This window comes from Durio zibethinus, chromosome 12 (genome assembly GCF_047325235.1).
Source record: "Durio zibethinus cultivar Kanyao isolate XHJ-2024 chromosome 12, ASM4732523v1, whole genome shotgun sequence".
Classification (NCBI taxonomy): Eukaryota; Viridiplantae; Streptophyta; class Magnoliopsida; order Malvales; family Malvaceae; genus Durio; species Durio zibethinus.
The window spans coordinates 23,006,801-23,025,894 of NC_143173.1; the positions used below are offsets into that span (position 1 = coordinate 23,006,801).

The 19,094-nt window shown below is 31.6% G+C and overlaps 2 protein-coding genes across 5 annotated transcripts; one reads left to right on the top strand and one right to left on the bottom strand.

The window, feature by feature from the left end:
* Positions 1-1,729: 1,729 nt before the first annotated feature.
* On the bottom strand, positions 1,730-8,289 carry LOC111297112 (gamma-tubulin complex component 3-like). 4 transcript variants are annotated; one of them, XM_089741250.1, is made up of 4 exons: positions 5,930-8,289; positions 5,375-5,832; positions 5,243-5,291; positions 1,730-4,387 (listed from the first exon to the last, which is right to left on the bottom strand). In XM_089741250.1, the coding sequence occupies exons 1-2, from the start codon at positions 8,176-8,178 to the stop codon at positions 5,538-5,540; spliced, it is 2,544 nt and encodes an 847-aa protein (XP_089597376.1). In that variant the 5' UTR covers positions 8,179-8,289; the 3' UTR covers positions 1,730-4,387; positions 5,243-5,291; positions 5,375-5,537. The 4 variants fall into 4 exon arrangements, with proteins under 4 accessions (XP_089597376.1, XP_089597377.1, XP_089597378.1 ...); XM_089741251.1 differs by having other exon boundaries at positions 1,730-4,424; XM_089741252.1 differs by having other exon boundaries at positions 2,773-3,764.
* A 5,585-nt stretch (positions 8,290-13,874) lies between these two features.
* LOC149515897 (uncharacterized) lies at positions 13,875-17,223 on the top strand. The gene is made up of 7 exons (XM_089741693.1): positions 13,875-13,948; positions 14,049-14,164; positions 14,517-14,568; positions 15,099-15,172; positions 15,846-15,935; positions 16,571-16,618; positions 17,086-17,223. Exons 2-6 carry the CDS (start codon positions 14,052-14,054, stop codon positions 16,587-16,589), a joined length of 348 nt encoding a protein of 115 aa, XP_089597819.1. The 5' UTR covers positions 13,875-13,948; positions 14,049-14,051; the 3' UTR covers positions 16,590-16,618; positions 17,086-17,223.
* Positions 17,224-19,094: the final 1,871 nt, after the last annotated feature.

Here is a 19,094-nt window from a genome sequence, read left to right on the forward strand (position 1 = left end):
TATAGTTAAAGATGAGATGGATGTAAGTCATAGTATTTAGAGATTTAATATAAAAAATTATTTGAATTTTCAACATTTTATGTCATTTTTTAAAAAGATAATTTTTGTTTGATAAAAATAAAGATAAAAGAATATAGTAAGTTTTAAAAAGATTTTAATTTTTATAGTTTTAAAATATGTTGAAAGATTTTCATTATTAAATAATTTATAAAATAAGGTTATATAGAAAAAAATTAAAATTATTTGGATAAAATTTATATTTCAAAATTTTAATTTTAAAAAAAATATACTTTACATGTCCCAATTTTTTGTCCATCTTTTCTTTTTAGGATGTCTCAAAATTATGTTTTTTCTTTTAACATCTAAAACTCTTTTTTTTTATATTTTAAAATTATTTTTATGACTTTTTTTTTTACTTTTTCACATTGAAAGTCATAGAACTTTAATTTTATAAAAACAATTTAATTTTAATATTAAATAAATTAAAGTCAAAGCTTGTTTCTTAAATTATATGAAAATTAATACCACCCAAACAATTTGGAATAAAAGGAGTATCTCTAGATTAATTTGATTTACAATTATAATTTAAAATAATTTTGATATTTGAATAAATTTAAGATTATTTAATTTGTAATTAAAAGAAGATATACTTTTTTTAAAAAAATATCTTACATATTATCTAAAGAAATTATGCACATAAATATTAATGTGATAAATCTTATCAAGTGTTTATATATATATATGATATAATAATATATATCATTCAGAATACAAGGCCTACAACGCGTCTTTGGTTTGCCCCAGGCATTCCGCGGCTGCGGTTCCATGGACATTGTTAAACAATAATTTCAGATGGTTCAATGTCATTGGGTTAGAGCCAAGAGAGTGTAGGGGCAAGCAAGAGTTACTTTCACATTTGGTCCATTTTTTCACTTCCTAATGGGCTTAAACCAATTGTAACAGTTGCCAGCACTTTAACCACCGGGGGCCGAAGAAGGCTCTCACCCTGACCACAAGGCTCAAACAATTGCCCCCTTTTGGCAATCGGCAGATATAGATTTGCAAACATTGGACTGTGTTGCTCATTTAAGGCCTTTCGTTTGCTCTTGCTAATTTGCTACTTATCAGTGGGCTGGGTTTTCTTAAGAACGATAAAATTGGCTCTATCTAATTATAAAGTGAGAAAAATAAAACCAGTGGTGAAAGCAAGAAGGAAAGCCATTGGGACTTTGGGCCACCATGTCAAACACTGACAAAGAAACACATTTTATGTATTATGAGTTCAAAGTTTCTTCATCAATTAGCCAGTTTAAAATGACAGTCATAACAGAAAGTAGTGAGGAAGAAAATGGTAAACTGATAGAAACTGGGAGCGTTTTTTTTTTTTCTTATTTTTGCATCACATTACAAATGAAATGACGTATAAGTTTGGCAGAAACAAGAATCATATAGAGACATATTTATCAACAAACACATGATTTGTTGATAAAATAATAGAAAATCTCAAATTAAAAGAACATGCATGGTTGGTTCATTGCTATTCGTTTTAAAATAACTAGTATATTAGCTCCTGTTTCACTCGATTTTTAGCATTAAAGAAAAATCACATCAATTCCATTGAAATAATATAAAAAATACATTTTATTATTGAATCTTTAAAAATTCAATTCTGAAACAATATCATAAAATTAGATTTTCATACAAAACCAAAGACAATCACCTATAGTGACCTCTGGGCGAAGTTTTCAAGTTTGTTCAAAACCCAAAGCTAGTAAAACATCTTATGAAGGAGGTTTCAGTAGGGAAAATCTATTACTATACTTTACTCTCAAAAAATCAATGGTTGAGATCTTCCTTCTCCAAAACTCGACGACTAAGATCGCTTTCATATCATCATCGAAAGGGAATAGAACCGAGAGAAATAACCAGAGTAGTAGGTAAGAACTATATTGCATAATTACCTTTCATCTCTATTTAGCTTTTTATAGATTATTCTTAAAAAAAAAAAAAAGAAAACTCTAAAAAATTTTAGAATCCAAGAATCTAAAACCTAAAGCTCTTTCCTTTTTCTTCATTTATCATTTTTCTCATTCTGTTTGCCCAACTTCCTCTTAAACCCAAAACCGCAAAATTTATACCTTAGCTTTTTCCTGATTTTGTTATCTTCTACTTTTTGTTATTTTTTTTGTTATCATGATATATTATGTTTATTTCTTTTTCTTTTTTTTTTTTTTCATTTTTCTTTTGACTATTGACATGCTGAAGGATTTTATGATAATTAGGTATTAGTTACGGTGTTTGGTAAAGATTAATAGTGGTAGTTAGGATGTTGAGTTCAGTGGTAATTTATGCAGCTAACGCTGGTTATAAAGGCTGTTAATGATGGTTATGACTGTGGTTGTTTTTTTATCCTTCTTTCTTTACTTTTTTTTTACCTTCCTCTATTTTCTTATCCTTTACTAAAAATTTTACTTTTTATAAAAATATTTACCTCTACCCATAAATCTGATTATGGGTTTTGATGCATGCAAAGTTTGGATTTTTAAAAAATGTGAGTAATTGAAAATTAGTTTGAATCTGAAACTTTTTATTTTATTTTTTGTTAGGTATCTTTAGATTTCCATTTCAGTTGCTCTGGAATTTTAAAAATTTTCATTTCTGTTTTTTTTTTTTCATTATTTACTGTGGATTGAAATATTTGGTTTCCATATTTTGATTTAAGGAAATGTGATGGTTGTAACTTGAAATTTAGCTCATTAAATGTGAGTTTCTTGCTAATTCTTTGAATTTTAAATGCTGATTTTTTATTTGATCTTTCATTTGGCTTTATATGTATTTAGATAATTAAGTTTTTTCTTGGTTTTTTTGTTTTTGGAAAGTTTTTTTTTTTTTTTTTAATAATAGAATTTTTTTTAATGGTCTTTTGCTAATAGGATTGAAACGAAAATAAGTCGTCGCCTGAGCAAATTCTATGTACTTGGCAGGCAGACGCTTTAATTGCTTGGCCAAGGCGATTAGAGGCTTTTATAATAACTCGTTAGGCTAACTACATATGCCTTTATTACTATGCACAGTTAACTGGAAAAGAAAGTGTTTATGGTTGTTTTCCACTTTCTTTTGTTGAAAAAGAACATCTAGAGATTGGTAATTAGATCATCATCATTATTATTATTATGCTTGCTGCCAAGGCACTCATGCCTCTCATGGCAACTCAAATCCCCATGCCTCAACAAATGTCTGAGATTCATTCAGAAGCAATCCATAGGGAAGGTTTCCCACCGAGGGGTTCTCGATTACACTGGCGAGGAAGGGGGTACAGTTTTCTTGCCAGATTGGATGATGAAGAACATGCAACTGCAAGAAGGCTATGTCATGTATATGAAAACTAAAAAGCTGGAAAAGGGAATATATCTCAAGCTTCCTGGTCATCTCAAATTCAAAATCTGTGCTGGAAGAAAATCTGCACGTGCTCTTGCCTAACAATGGATTATACAATAATGATCAGCCATGAGAGTACGAATCGTTACATCGACAGTAGAAACCAAGTGTTCTGTTGCATTTGATCCTCCTTTGGACTATAAAGGGCCAGAAAAGTGTGCAGCTAAAAATGGTTCAGGGAAAGAACAAGAGAAGGCAAATCAGAAACCCAAGTTCAAAACTTTTACAGTTTTAGCTAGACAGACGCTTGGATGAAAAACTTTGTTCCACATAATCAGATTCAGCTTCTTTGCCGAACGAGCAACCGTCAACTCCGAAAGGCGAGGCTGTTGAAGCAAAACCCATGTCAAAGAGAAATCCACAAGGATTAGCCTTCCGATCAGATAAGAGCCACTTTAAAACAAAGAAAAAATATGGGCTCGCAAGCGAGATGGAAGCCGAAACTTCTAAGAATAAAACAAAGTTCTAACCGTGCACTGGGAAGAAATACACATTGGCTGGTGATCTTGACCTTATCCATCAAAATGGTAGATTAGTACTAATACTAATTTTTTTAAAAAAATTTCAGAGTTATTTCACTCGTGTATTATTCATCTCAAACTCAAGAACCATTTGCATTTTCTTTGATTTAAGGAAAAGACAATTCGAACCATGCTTCTTTTTTTTATTTAAGGGCAAAGAAATTCAAACCCTTCTCTAAGCAAAATTGATACATGTATCTACCACCAAAACAGACAGAATAAATGAATCAAATACCAATGGATGAAAGAACCATTAGTATTTTATCCAGTGTTGTCTAATCGAATGGAAAGCGTGAGTTTCTTCTGCTGTCTTAACCAACAAGGTAGCTAAAGCAGGTCTAGAAGTGGCAAATGAGGTGCCAAGCGATAGAAAAGCCCAAATCCTTTGGCAACTTTCCACATTCATCAACAGTGGATAGCAACCTTCACTGTAGACATAACAGATACAATGACTGCTGTGGAATGCTAAAGAAGGAAAACATAAAAATGAAAAACCCAAAATTAAGAATATGGGTTAGAATTAGGTGTGCATTAGCATTGGATGAATAAACTAAAACTTTACTGGAAACATAAGAGATCTGATTGACTCCTACAACAAAATAATATCATCTCTGTCAAGTCGATAACATCTGCATTCCATAATAAAATCAGGTAGCCTGCAACATTTAAATACTAATAATTTTGGACAATATTTTTGAAAAATATTAAAAACATAAAAAAGTCTACACCTGACATGAAGGCCAAAGGAGTACGCTCCAAAGCAGTAACAGAACACAGAGTTAGTCATACTTCAAACTTAAAAATTCTAGCCCTTACTAATCTCTACTCGATGTCAAAATTACAAACCAATCACTCTCAATACGGCAACAGGAGATGTTATATTACAAACCAATCCCTTATGGTAGAAATTAATAAAAAATAATCAATCTCCCTAGTGCACATCCATAGGGCCAAACTTACCAGCAATACCAAAAACCAGGCATTGCAACAAAACAAAGGATAAAAACCACAAGTTAATGCCAAAATAAAATACCCAAGGGTATGCCAAAAGAAATGGTTTAAGTTAAATAAGAGAGATATAAAAATCAAGCATATAAATAAAAGAGATATAAAAATCAAGCACATAGCATGAATTGCTCATCAATTAACAAATAGAGAAATATGGTACAGATATACAAGTTGTAAGAACTCTAACAAAACACCAATGAATCATTGGACTATCAGATCCAAAAACGTGTACACTACTACATTGAACACCACAAACAAAGTCGTATAAAAAATACCTTCAACTCAACTGCTAAGTTCCAAACAAGCCTTCAGAAAGCACACCATCTGATATGCAAGATACAATGTCAGATACCTGGAAAAGACATACAGAACAAGATTTAAATGAAGAGAAGCTCAAGCTGTCATACCTAAAATCAAGCAATGTCATACAAATTGGTCAGTCTATATGGTCGCCAGGTGATCGGTTGATCGTTCAATTGCGTGGTGACATGGCAGAAATCACGTTAGTGAATTAAAGACTATATTCATGTCTCAAAATGTCAGCCTCAAACCCATATGTATTGACAGCTTTTATACTGTAGGATGCTGCTGACTATAAAATTCAGTGAAATCTAACCGAAAGAGGAGGAATTTCAAATCTATATGCTGCTGAACAGGCAACTGAGCTAAGAAACTCTCAAGCAATGATGTATACTCTGTAGCTAATGCTTCTAGATCTTGTCCCATATTTTGAAGGAATTCACTAGCACGTTGTGTTAGGGCTTTCCTGCCTTCACTAATCCAAGACCCTGGCTCTGAAGATTTATCCTTTTCTTGCTTCCTTGATTTGTTTTTGTCTCGAGAGTTTAAAGAGGATTCCACAGTTCTAAAAAAAGTAAAAAGCAAGTGTGAGGGAACATCTAAACAGGACAGTTGACTTAAGATATCTAAATATGTGCAACTAATATAATATTAGTACATACCTTGCTTGCAACTCATGAATTCCTTCATATAATCGATCTGCATGGTATCTAAATTGTAGTATAAGGTCAAACAGGACAAACAGTGACTTGTAAAGGGTTTGTGATCGTTCACCTAGGAGTGATTTTTCTACAATTGAGTGGAGGTACTTTTCATGTGCTGCAAGTAGATCATCAAGATCTTTGGCTACTTCCATTTCATTGGAAAAATTGGACCATGACACTTCCAAGACTTCAAACATGATATAGTATTGCAAGTTTGTAACAAAATGATTCATCTCATCCCAAAGAACCTGGCATCGCCTCAATGTTGATAGCAATTGCAATTTCACTGCACGTTGCAGCTTTGTGAATGCATGAGAAGTAATACAATTGGGTTTCATTGTCTTCCAAGCACCAATGAGTGCATGCTCTACCCGTCTAAGCTTCCATAGAAAATTAAAAATTCTTAAATACCTCATCATGACAGATTCAGTAAACACTGTATCTAGCGGAACCCTAGCATCATATTCCAATGAGAACACATCCCAGCCACGGTCTCCAGAACCATGAGGCATCATCTTAACCCTCAACCGATCTAGTATGTCAGGATCATCATACTGAGCATTAGATGACCGAATTGCACTTTCCAGTAATCCAGCTAGCTTGAAGGAACTAATAGTATTAGCAGGCTCAGAAAGCTCTGGTCCAACAATATCCATCAGGTACTGCACAAAATCACCCTGTCCAAGCAGCAAATATCGCTTGATTGCAAGACAGTGTTCTTTAAACTTATACCTCTTGTATATAACATCCAACAAATGCTTATCAATTCTCTTAGCTGCTTCCATGACCAGAGATTCAAGTGCATCAGTCTCTCCATATCCAAGACCCCCTCTTCTGGTTGTAGTTCCAGCAGCAGCTGCAGCCTCTGTTGCAGCAGCAGCCCAACCTCGGTCATCACAACAGACACGAAGAAAATTAATAGACTTTCCAGTCCTCAGAATACATTGAGCAAGAGACTGTGAAATGAACGAAGGCAACATTCCAGCATGCAGACGGTAACCTTCTCTCCAAAGGGATTCAGCTTTCACTGGTTGCCCCACAATAAAGAACTCAGCAAAAATATCCTCCAATTCCCCTTCCAAAACCCAACTCCTCACCATTTCGAAAAGAGGAGAACAAACCCTCCTAAGCAATTGCCTCATGAAGTCATGAACAAGAGGGTCACCATGCTGTGCATGCAAATGAATAGAGCTAGCCATTGCACCACCCCTCAAAACTTTACACTTATCAACTAAAACAGCCATTAATCTCATTTTCACCATTGGCTCAGCAAGCCAAACTGACAATCTCCTCAAGGACAAATAATTCCCGGAACTTGCATTCTCCGAAACTAATGGAATCGGATTCATCGACTGAGCCTCTAGCACAGCCAATAACTTATAATACTCTGACAACTCATCCAGCAAAGCAGCACAAAATGCCTGCCCCACAGCCCCCACATCTTCAGCAGGAAAGCGATCCATACTCTCGGAAATATATCCTTTAACTTTCCTAAACAACCACCCTAATTCACAAAGCTTCCTAACAATAATTCGAGTTGCTCTAGGTACCTTAACCGAATCCAATAAGGCATAACCACCCAAGTTACTATCAAATTTCACATACTTGCCATCAATCCCTTGACAAGCATACAGTACATCTCTAACCAAAACCTCTTCAGTCACCTCATTCTCTTCTTTAACCAAATTCCCAAACTCCCTAAACGAAATTTCACGTAAATTTTCAGGGTCTTTTGAAACCAATAAAACCCCATTTTTCCAACCCTTTTCTCTGTTATCTTTACCATTCAAAACCCTTACATTATTTCCCATTTCATCATCATTTAACCCTAAATTAGGCAAGAGAAACGAAAAATCCATCCCGTTTTTGGCGGTTTTTCTATCCTCGGATATAATTTTAAGCAAATAAAGAACGGCCCATTTGTTATTAACGCTACCGGGGCCATTTTTGGAAGCGAATTTGGTGTAGAGATCAGCGAAAGTAAGGGCATCAGAGGAGTTACCAAGAGTGGCAAGACGGCGCTTGATGGATTCGGCGATGGCGTCGGCATCGGGGGAAATGGAAGGGTTCAAACAACTGGAGAGAATGCGGAGAGCGTAACGAAGAGATTGGGAGAAATGAGGAGAGTTAGGGTTTTGTTGGGGTAGTAAGCGACGAACTAGGTCGACTACTAGATCTGTGACTTTGCGTTGATCTTCTTCTTCCATTTCTAAGAGAGAAAGGGAAAGGGAGGTTTTTTTTTTTTTAAATAGAGAAATTGAGAGTGAGAAATTTCGTAAAAGGTTTTTGAGTTTTGTTTGATTTAATATACGGGCGGCAAATTAAAAAACATAATAATAATAATAAAAGCTTTCTTCAATTTTTGTAAAAAGCATTATTTCAATGGTTTTTTGTTTGTGATAAAGCCCATTTATTTTTTCTATAATGGGCCTTTCGGAGGAGCAAAAGGAGTGCCGGCCTTTCTTTGATATCCAATGGGTAGTGTTTTCAAGCTCACTCTCACAACTTTTTCAATAATCCAAATTTGGGTCAATTTGAAAGAACAGTAAAATTGATTTTTATAAAATTTAAAATAGTAATAAAAATTATTGTAATTGTGATTGAAATAAAAAAATTTATATTAAATAAATTTATCATGAATTAGCATTTAAATTCAATTAATGGTGTAATAAATTCAATTATATTGTATTAAAAAATATGATAAAATCTAAATTCTCATTTAATATCGATGAAGTTTATCTTACTAACAGTTATCATATGAGTAATGAAATTTTAGTTTTAACAATAAAAATTTTGGTTTTTTTATAAAAAAATATAATATTTTGAAAATTAAGAAAAATGGTAGGAGTCATAATGTAAATAATAAATTTATTAAATATTATTTTTAAAAATAATTAAATTAATTAATTAAATTTAATTTCCAATTTAAAGTTTTGATAACTTTAAATATAAAAAAATAAAATATACCTTACCTTGATTATAAATAAAATATAAAATAAACTCAAATCAAACTTATTGAAAATTTAAGATCGGAAACTTTAACTCAACTTAACATATTCGAATTGGATTTTAATACAAGAGACAAAAGCTTCATGGGATATAAAGGTAAAATATTATCTCATTTTATGAAATCCAAGATTCAACAAATTTTTATATGTATCAAAACATAAATATCGATAACATGTCTTCAACGTCTTAATCTAATGATAAAAACGTCTTAAGAAAACATAAAATTAAAGCTTGATCTTAATCTCCCTTCTATTCTCTTGTTATAGAGCTTTATCTCTCTTGAAACCCAAAAAAAAAAAAAAAAAAAATTAACATTTACTCCAAATTGAAACATATAAATCGAATGCTCCAATATGGTATCCTACTTGTGTTTTTATAATTTTTTTTATATAAAAAAGTGTAATTTGAAAATAAAAAAATATTAAAAAATATCAAAATACAAAAACAAACGTGTCATTAATTACTACTATCTGCCATTTGAAATTTGGAAGTGAGACATTGATTGCCGCTTGGTTGCCATACCTAGTCAAGACAAAATCTATGACACCAATAATCAAGGGGTGACTTAATTAATAAAAAATTATTTTTTTAACATAAAGATTTTGAATATAAATTTAGTTGATGATTATTTGTTAAAATCATTTATAATATATAACTTTAGATCATTTATTTTACATTGTTACATACATTTTGTTTAATTTAAAATACATAATAAATTATTTATCTTAAAATTTTCTTAAAATATAAAAAAATTTATGACACGAATAGCAGATAAGGAATAGGATAAAATAGCAAAAGAAAAATTGAAGAAGTGGTAAATACTACTTCAATCAAATTATGAATTACATCAACAATAACATATCAAAATACTTAATAAAATTTTGTCTAATTATATGTTAATTTGCTAATCGGTTTGTTTGTATAATTTAATTTGATAATTTATTATACAAATATAATATTTAATTATCATTATAACTTCTAACTAATACTATTTAAATGCTAGTTTATTGTAATATTTTTTTAACCACCATTTTTTAATTTATTATCTAGTGTTTTTTGTTATTTATTGTTTAGTTATTTAAAACGTTGTCGAAGAGATAAATAATAAATTGGTGAAAAATTGGGTGGTCCTGAATAGAAAAATAGTGTTTCAGATTTGTGGTAAAATAAAGGAGTCAATTTTCACCTTACATTATTGGCGTGAGAGGTAGGGTTGAGAAAAAATTAAAAATATCAAAAAGATCGATTCGAGTTTGAATATTTGAATTAGAACAATTTGAATTTTAAATATTTTAATTTGAATTTAAATAAATGACATAATTAAATTATCAAAAATTCATATCGATTTAAATTTTTTATTTAAATTTTAAAAATTTTGGATTAATTTGAATAAAACTTAAAAATTTAAAATTTAAAAGTAAATAATGGCCAAAAAACTCCATTCAATTTAAAAGCAGTTAATGGGGTCGCTTCCAAGTCTCAACAATTGATGATCTTCTCCTAGGTGCTCCATTCCTAGGCTCCCATACAGCCACAGGGCATATCATCACCTTCAATCTTTTTTGGTCTCACTCTCTTTCAGCCTTACCTCTTGCCTCACACAAAGTTACGATATCTTTTACTTTTATAGTCTTGTTTTAAAAAACATCACGGATCTTCAAGATAAGTTCAACTTGTCCAAGTTTACTTAAGATGTTTTAAAAAAATTGTAATTTTTAGTAGTAATATATCAAAAGAAAGTGAAAAATTGAATTTTTGTGTGATGTTTTTTCATGTTAGTTTGTGGGAATTTGGTAGAGATTCCGGTGTTTCTTGGATGTTTTGATTTTTAATTCTTTTTTTTTTCATGATTCTAATTTTTTATTTTATTTTATACCGTATAGATACATGGATGGATTTGACAACATTAAGCAATCCTAATAACACTTTAAGTCAAAGTAAATCATTTGTTACTCAAAACATGCCATTGGGGCTTAAAGCTCATCTTATTGGAGAAACAACAACGAAAAATGTTCTAAAAGATATCACTACCCTTGTTCCAACAAATGCTAAAAAATCACATAGTGGTAAATTGGGATGCTTAACGTCCAAGGTATAGGAATATTTTATCAAGTTGTCTGGTAATGATAGAGCTAATCAAAAAGCCTTTTGCAACTATTGTGATAAAATCATCAAGTGTCCTAGTGCAAATGAAACTACTGTCTTGCATAACCACATAAATAGGTGCCTTAGAAAACCCTCTGAATAAACTTGATGAGAACTAAAAGACCCTTATGATTAAAAATCTTTTTAGGGATGACTAGGGGAATAATAGTGGTTTATCACGTGTTACATAAAAATTTGATCATGTAAAAAATATTGTGCTAGGATGATTATTTTAGATGAGTTGCCTTTTAGAATTGTTAAGCATGATGGATTTCGTAAGTTTTACAATGTTATGCAACCTCGATTTCAAGTTCCTTCAAGGTTCATTATGACAAAAGATTGCTATGACTTTTTCTTAAATGAGAAAGAGAAGCTTTTGATGTATTTAAAAGAATCAAAACTAAGAGTTTGTCTTACTACTAACATTTGGACTTTTAGGCAAAATCTTAGTTACATGTGTCTTACAATTCATTCCATTGATCAAGAGTGAAAATTACATAAACGAATCTTCAGTTTCATTCCAATTCCTAATCATTTCGGTGATGTTATTGGAAAATGCATTGATAAGCATTTGCTTGAATGGGGAATAGATAAAGTTCTCACTATCACAATAGATAATGCAAGTGTTAATGGTATTGGCATCCAATATGTAAAAAGAAGACTTAATAATTGGAAGAGAAGCATTTTAAAAAGTGAGTATTTGCATATGAGGTGTTGTGCACAAATTTTTAGTCTTACAATGAAATAAGGTTTGAAGGATTTGGATAACTCAATCTTTCAAATCCGCTTCACTGTGAGGCATGTGAGGTCATCCCCTGAAAGGTTGCAAAGATTCAAAATTTGTGTGGAGCAAGAGAAAATAACAAGTAAAAGTCTTGTTTGTTTAGATGTTAAGATTAGGTGGAGTTCAATTTTTTTTATGTTAAAAGCTGTTTTGAAGTTTTAGAAAGCTTTTGATAGGCTAGAGGAACAAGATGACAAATATAGAGTTGACCTTAAGGTAGAAAAAAATAGGTGCTTGCCTACTAAAGATGATTGGAATTATGTTCGTGGATTATTGCTTTTTTTGAAAAGCTTTTATGATTTCGCTTTGCGTGTCTCTAGTTCTTTGTATGTCACTAGTAATAATTACTTTCATGTGATGTTTGGTGTTGGAATGCTAATTAATGACAAATTGCATGATCCAAATCCAAATATTCAGTTGATGGCTTTGCGAATGAAACAAAAGTTTGAGAAATATTGGGAAAATGTAAAGAACCTCAATCCTTTGTTATTCATTATTGTCATTTTAGATCCTAGATGCAAGATGGATTATGCAATGTTTGTCATTGATGAGGTTTATGATGAAAACAAGGCTGCAGAGTTGGGTAATTGGGTGAGGTCACTTTAAATACATTTTTGGAGCATTATGCTTCAATTATTGGTGGCTATAATGGAGGAGCAAGTTTTGGTTCCCAAACACCAATGCAGTTAAAAGAGAATATTGATGGTGATGATGTAGAGGCGTATGCCTTGTCAAAATACAAAAGGTGAAGGACAGAGTCACAATGCAAAGAAGGGAAATCAGAATTGGAAAGGTACCTAGAGGATATATATGAGTAAGATGACAAGAATTTTGACATTTACTTTGGTGGAAGGTAAATGGTTACAAATATCCAATACTTGTTGCAATGGCGTGAGATGTATTAGCCATTCCTATGTCTACTATAGCCTCTGAATCTGCTTTTAGCACTGGAAGGCATGTTCTTGATCCATTTCATAGTTCCTTAACTCAAAAAATGGTTGAGGCCGTTATATGCACACATAATTGGCTAAATCTGCACTTGTGCTAGTTGAAAATGAGGATAAATTAAATGTTTGGGAAGATAATGAACTTGGTAAGTATTTAACTATTCATAACTTAATTAGATATATTTATGTTGTTTGCTTATCATCTTTCATTTCTTTAGTGATTTAATGAATTTTATATATACTTTTTCATAGATTTTAAGGACTTCATCCTTAATAAAATAAAGATGGTCATTGATGATTGACTTTAAAGTGGAAGGTAATCTTTTGATTTTCATTTTTAGTTCATTTCATTATAAGTTAATTTTTTTTCTATTTTATTATGGATATTTTTGTTATTTTATTTTCAAGAAATTGAAGATGGAAGGGATTTAACAACTCTACTGAACATGGAATGTTGTAGTTATATTTTTCGGATAGTTATTTTATTTTAAATTTGCTTTCTAGTATCCTAGTAGGTTGATATAGTTTGACTCAAGTGGAATGGAGTGTATTTGGTGACCTAGTGTAATTGTTAGTACTTGTAGGCTATTACATTGTGTTTTGCTATCTTATTTAGGAACTTTTTAATTTATATTTATTGTGGATGATTAAATGTTTATTGTGATGTTGATTTTTATTGTTGGATTGCTTCTTACATTATTTGTATATAATGGCATATTTAATAAAATATATTATTGGTTGGAGAACAACTCTTGAATGCTATAAGGTGCAAGTAGTTGGGGGCAGTGCAGGTAGTTCTCCAATGCAAACATCTCCAATTGTTATAAGTTACACCAGTTAAGGTATTAATCATTTCTGTATAGCAGGTTTCTTATAGAGGTTAGTTTTTAAGTTTACATGTGTTGGAACAATGAAACTTGTTTCATTACCATGTTTTTAATCTTTAAAAGCATACAAGATCAAGATGTCATATTTGAGCTTGTCAGCTGTTGAAAACTGATAGAGTATGTGTCTTTTTCACAGATTAAGGAATCTATTGAGAAGAAGGAAGGTTTCAATACCTTTAGTGAAAAACTGGCACTACTGCAAAATGTGACTTCTTCAGTACTAAAAGTTGTCATTTCTTTTTTTTTTTTTTCCTTGAGATATCCGATTCTAATTACTTAGGTCGATGCTGTTTTATGTCTTATAGGACATGGCTGAAGAAGAGAAAAATATCTCAGTAAAGGTAAATGTGGCACTCAAACTTCTGTTCAATCAAGACAATGGAAATCATTCAGAAAGCCAGAGGATTCCCCCCACTAATAAGTTAGTAAAATTTCACTATCCTTCATTAATTCTATATACTTTTATGTGAACAATTTTTTGTATTTTTTATTTTATCTTAAACTTGGAAAACAATGTTATATTCAAGCTATTATATTATGTGTAGTGTATTAGAATCTATTCTGAGAATGCATGATTTTCAGAGTTTCGGGTCAGATTGATGATGAACAGGCTGCAGCTTATTGCTCCTATTGTATCTTACATTTAGGTGTCGGATGTCATCTATTTTCTTTGGCTTAGAAGAAAAACTGAAAAAAAACATGCTGTATTTCTTCTGCGTCTGTTCTAATATGCAATTGCTTATACAGATTTTAACACTCACAATATTCTCCAGGTACTATGATTTGAAGGTCGGCAGTGGACTTAAGGCTGTTAAGGGATCTCAGGTTGCAGTACGGTGGTGACCGAATTAGATTTCATAAAAAATTTCTATGCTATATACTTTTATGACATGTTTTATCTTACTTTCTACCAACCTGCATATAGAGTAGTTTTTATGAGAGAGGCTTAGGAGCTAATCATATTTCCCGAATTGAGAAATGCTCATTAAAATCTGGTAAATGATGAACTGCAATGTCATTCAGTTCACTTATTTCATTTATGTGTCTAATTTGGGACTTCATGCTGAATAAAATCAACATAAATAGTAAAACTTTATGTTTCCCAGTTAGAAAAAAATTTGAAAATCTAGCCTAAACATGAAAAAACAAGATAGTAACCGAAATTTAATGTAACAATGTAAGTGATCTTTCATTTATCAAAGACTGTGCCTGTTCCCCATTCATAGTATCAGGACCATACTCATTTGAAGTTGGTTTTTTTTTCACCCCTGATAAATCCCAAAATGTTGTATTGTTTTGTTTGTTCATCCCATAAATTCAAATACAACTAATGCAATATGGTTCCTTTTCTGTAGGTTCACTATGTTACCAAATGGAGAGGCATCACGTTTATGATGAGTAGACAAGGACTTGGTGTTGGAGGGGGACAGTAAGACTGAATGATTATGTGTTTTGTTTAAACGAAAAGGGATAATCTAATATTCTAGAAATAAGAACAGCAAAACTATTTTGACACCTTATAAATCTACTGGTAACACTACACTTATATTCTATCCCTCACTTTTTAAGCAACTATTCATTGTGAACTGATTCTTCATTCAGAAACAAAAGGGAAAGAAAGAGACATTCCATAGTCCTTTTCATGCCTTTAGTAACCACCATAGTCCATAGCTGTAAAAGCCTTGTAGGCTATCAGAGACTTGTAGGCTGCTAAATCAGCATGAGCCAAATGTTTTTATTGGTAGCCAAAAGCATGAATTGGACATTCAGATTTATAAATCCACTAAGAGTTTGAGATTAAACTTCTTGATATTAAGAGATACTTGGTTTGAATGAGGTTAAGATTTTCATCTAGCATAAACTCTGTATCACATGAACTTCATTCTGATTCTCCATGTTTTCACAGATATCATTCAGAACAAATTTGTTTAGCAATGACATTAATGCTATCTTCAATTGCTCTGGCTGCTCTATGGTCTCCATTCTGTTGATTTTATACTGTCCATTAGCTCTTGGCATTTCATATACTGAACATTTCTAATCAGGTGATATCAAATAGAGATTCAGACTTAGGCAATGTGGATATGTTTCAATTGGTGCAGCCTTATGGATTCGATATTGGCCAATCCGAAAGGGGAAATGTGCTTACGGGGTTGGATCTTGGTGTTGAAGGAATGCGTGTATGAGGCCAGGTGAGATCAGTTTGCAGCATACTATTTCCTTGCTGTTTCGTGTAAAAACTATAGACAGCATAACTTAGAACTTAGAAAGATAATCTATTTGCTTTCAAAATTCTGTAGTTTTATTTTGATCAACTGAAATAGTGTAAAACAAACAAATTATATAAGAAAATTACAATTTCTTCACATTTATACCTTTTGAGATTTCAGGTTCTTTATGGGCATAAAAGTTCTTTTTCCTCCATTTAAGTAGAGCCAACTTGAGTTGATGCCTAATTACTTTTGTTTTCATGTATAATTTGTGATTATGAACTTGGTTGAACGTCTTTGCCCTTAATTTGAAAAGCGAAAATGTTTTGTAACCAATGGTTTTATTTTTTGCGGCTGCTGATAGTTCCACCTGAGCTAGCATATGGAAAAAAAAGGAGTCCAGGAAATTCCTCCAAATGCAACAACTGAGTTAATGTATCCATCATCATGCATCTAAAATTTACGTAGATGTTGTATGTTGATCATTTGAAAGCTTTCCTAGCCATTCTAGATCTTTATTTGCCATATTTCTGTCCCTTGCCATAATCTTTGTTTAATCTCATGAATAATTTCCTACATTATCCTCCCTTCGTTTCTGTTTCTTCTTTAACTTGCAGTTGGATGTTGAGCTACTAGCAATCAAACAAAGGCCATTTGGCATTTGGGTAAGTAATGAATCCTTCCAAGTATAACATTGAATGCAGACACACACACAGAGATATATATTTATATATATATATATATATATATTTTGAGCCACAATATACATATATATTCTAAATTGTTTCTGGCAGTCTAGTTTAGACATTAATATGTGTTGCAGGACTCTTGTAAAAGTTATTGAAGGTTAAAGCATGCAATCCTGCTGGAGTATATAAAATAAAAGATACAAAACATTGTTCACATAAAAGTATATACAAAAATTGTTCACATAAAAGTATATACAAAAATTGTTCACATTAAAGTATATAAAATATCTAAATACGTTGTTGGCACCTAACTTATTGTTGGAACAATCCTTGGTTGGAAGCTTCCAACAGGTTTCTGCTTGTATTCTCAAAGTCCCCTGCTTCCAGCAGATGTAGGATCTTTAGTTGTTTACTGACTCTAGTCAATGTTTGGCATTTTCCAGGCTCATATATACACATCAGAATCAGGAGATTGTGCAGCTTTCCGATCGAACTATGATACCAAATCCGCTGCAAGAGTGTTATTTAATAACATGCACTATAACTTGCCTCATTGGTCCATCACCATCCTTCCTGCTTACAGGAATGCAGTCTTTAATACTGCAAAGATATGTTGTTGTGAAATGAATGAATTTGCATGACCAGTTTCAGTATTATTGTAAACGAACCATAACATCTTGTGGTGGCATTGAGAAGGTAAGATTAAATTATATACACCTAATTGTTCGAGTTTCTTGCCGCTTCAACTAGTGTCATTGGAAGCCTCACATGGTTAATGAATTCCATATAACGTTCAATGTGGCCATGCACGTTATGCCTGTTTCCATTCATACTTGAGATTCTTTGAACAAGCTTGTGGACTTGCATTATTCTGTATATGAAATGACAGACAAAAGAGCAGAAATTACAAAGTTGTCTCTAGATATCTCCTATTTTTATATGTTGTCAGATTTGAAATTGAGGACCACAATATGTCTAGTCTAAATGGTGCAATCTTCCTTAAGAAATACTCAGGATACCAGTAGGGACTAGGAACTTGAAATTTATCTCTGGATAAGGAGTTGTGTTTGAAAGCCACCCAGTGGCAGAGCATCTTTCCTTGATTCTAATTAAGTTTCTGCTTGATAACTTTGTTCAGATTGCATGTTGGTGCTGATTAGTGTAATTATTTAAACTTGTTTTAGTTAAAAATGGAACTTTTATAAGCAATGGACTAGATTATCTCATCTAGTCCATTCCTTGTAAATGTTCAGTCTGATATAAGTTAAGATGGTAATAGTCATATTTTGAAATCATTTGTTAATATTATCAGCGTTATCTATCCTGACATAGAAACCGATTTAGCAGGAAATGCGCTTGATTGTGTTCTTTATAACATCATAATCAACTGATCATAATGTGCGGTACATATTAGGTGAACCTAATGATTACATTTAATAATCATTTTGCTCACTTTGATTTGGGGATGTGCTGTGTACTGTAATAGTCATTAATCATTTGTTAAATGGAGCTTGCAGATTATACGAGAGCGGAGATGGAAATACTGTTGCTGTCCGAGTAGACATGCCATTCAGTATTTCAGTGATCTCAATACTTTTGGAATTGCATTGAAAGGGCTTATATGCTTGTGGTTGTAGCATATTAATAGCAAATTAATGGGTAATATTTGTTTTATTGAAATTCAAAATATTTTCTAAACTAGTTGATTTTTATATCAATATTAATCTGTTTTACCTTGAATTTTGGCTCCCCGTTATTTGATCTTTAGTTTTTTTGTAGGTTAACTTCAATATATGTAGATTCAAATATCCGATTTGAACCGATTTAAATTTTTATGGATTGATTTTATCCAAATATTTTTGTTGTGCGAATTAAATACGAATCAAAAAATAAAATATCCGAATAGATTGAATAAAAAAAAATTAAATATCCAAATTGATATGTTCTGATATCACCTTAGTGAGAGGGTTACAATGGCAAGGTGCCTCCAATTGTTCAAATAAATGCACATGATATCTTTTGAGTACATAAATAAAAGCTCAAACATCTTTGTGGAGATGGTCAAAAACCACCATATTAATTGGAGATTTTTTTTTAATAACTTTGTCATGAGCTTTAAAATATACATAAGTATCCTTAAAAATTAATTCGGTTGATAAAAGAGGAGTTTCATTTTCTTAGTATTTTTAATTCAAATTTTGTGAAAAGTATTTTAAAAATAAAATTTTGAATACATAAAATCGATGTAAAAAAATATATATTTAAAATCATCAACAAATCAAATTTAGAAAAAATTTAAAAATATTCTTAATTGTTTTTAAAAAATAATAATAACCTTAAAAGTTAATGACTTTTGTGACTGATTCCACTTTTTTCTTAAAAAAATTAAATCTTGAATTTAAAGTTTTAAGTCATTGAAAAGGGGAAAAACCTTACATTAAATTTTTTAGGT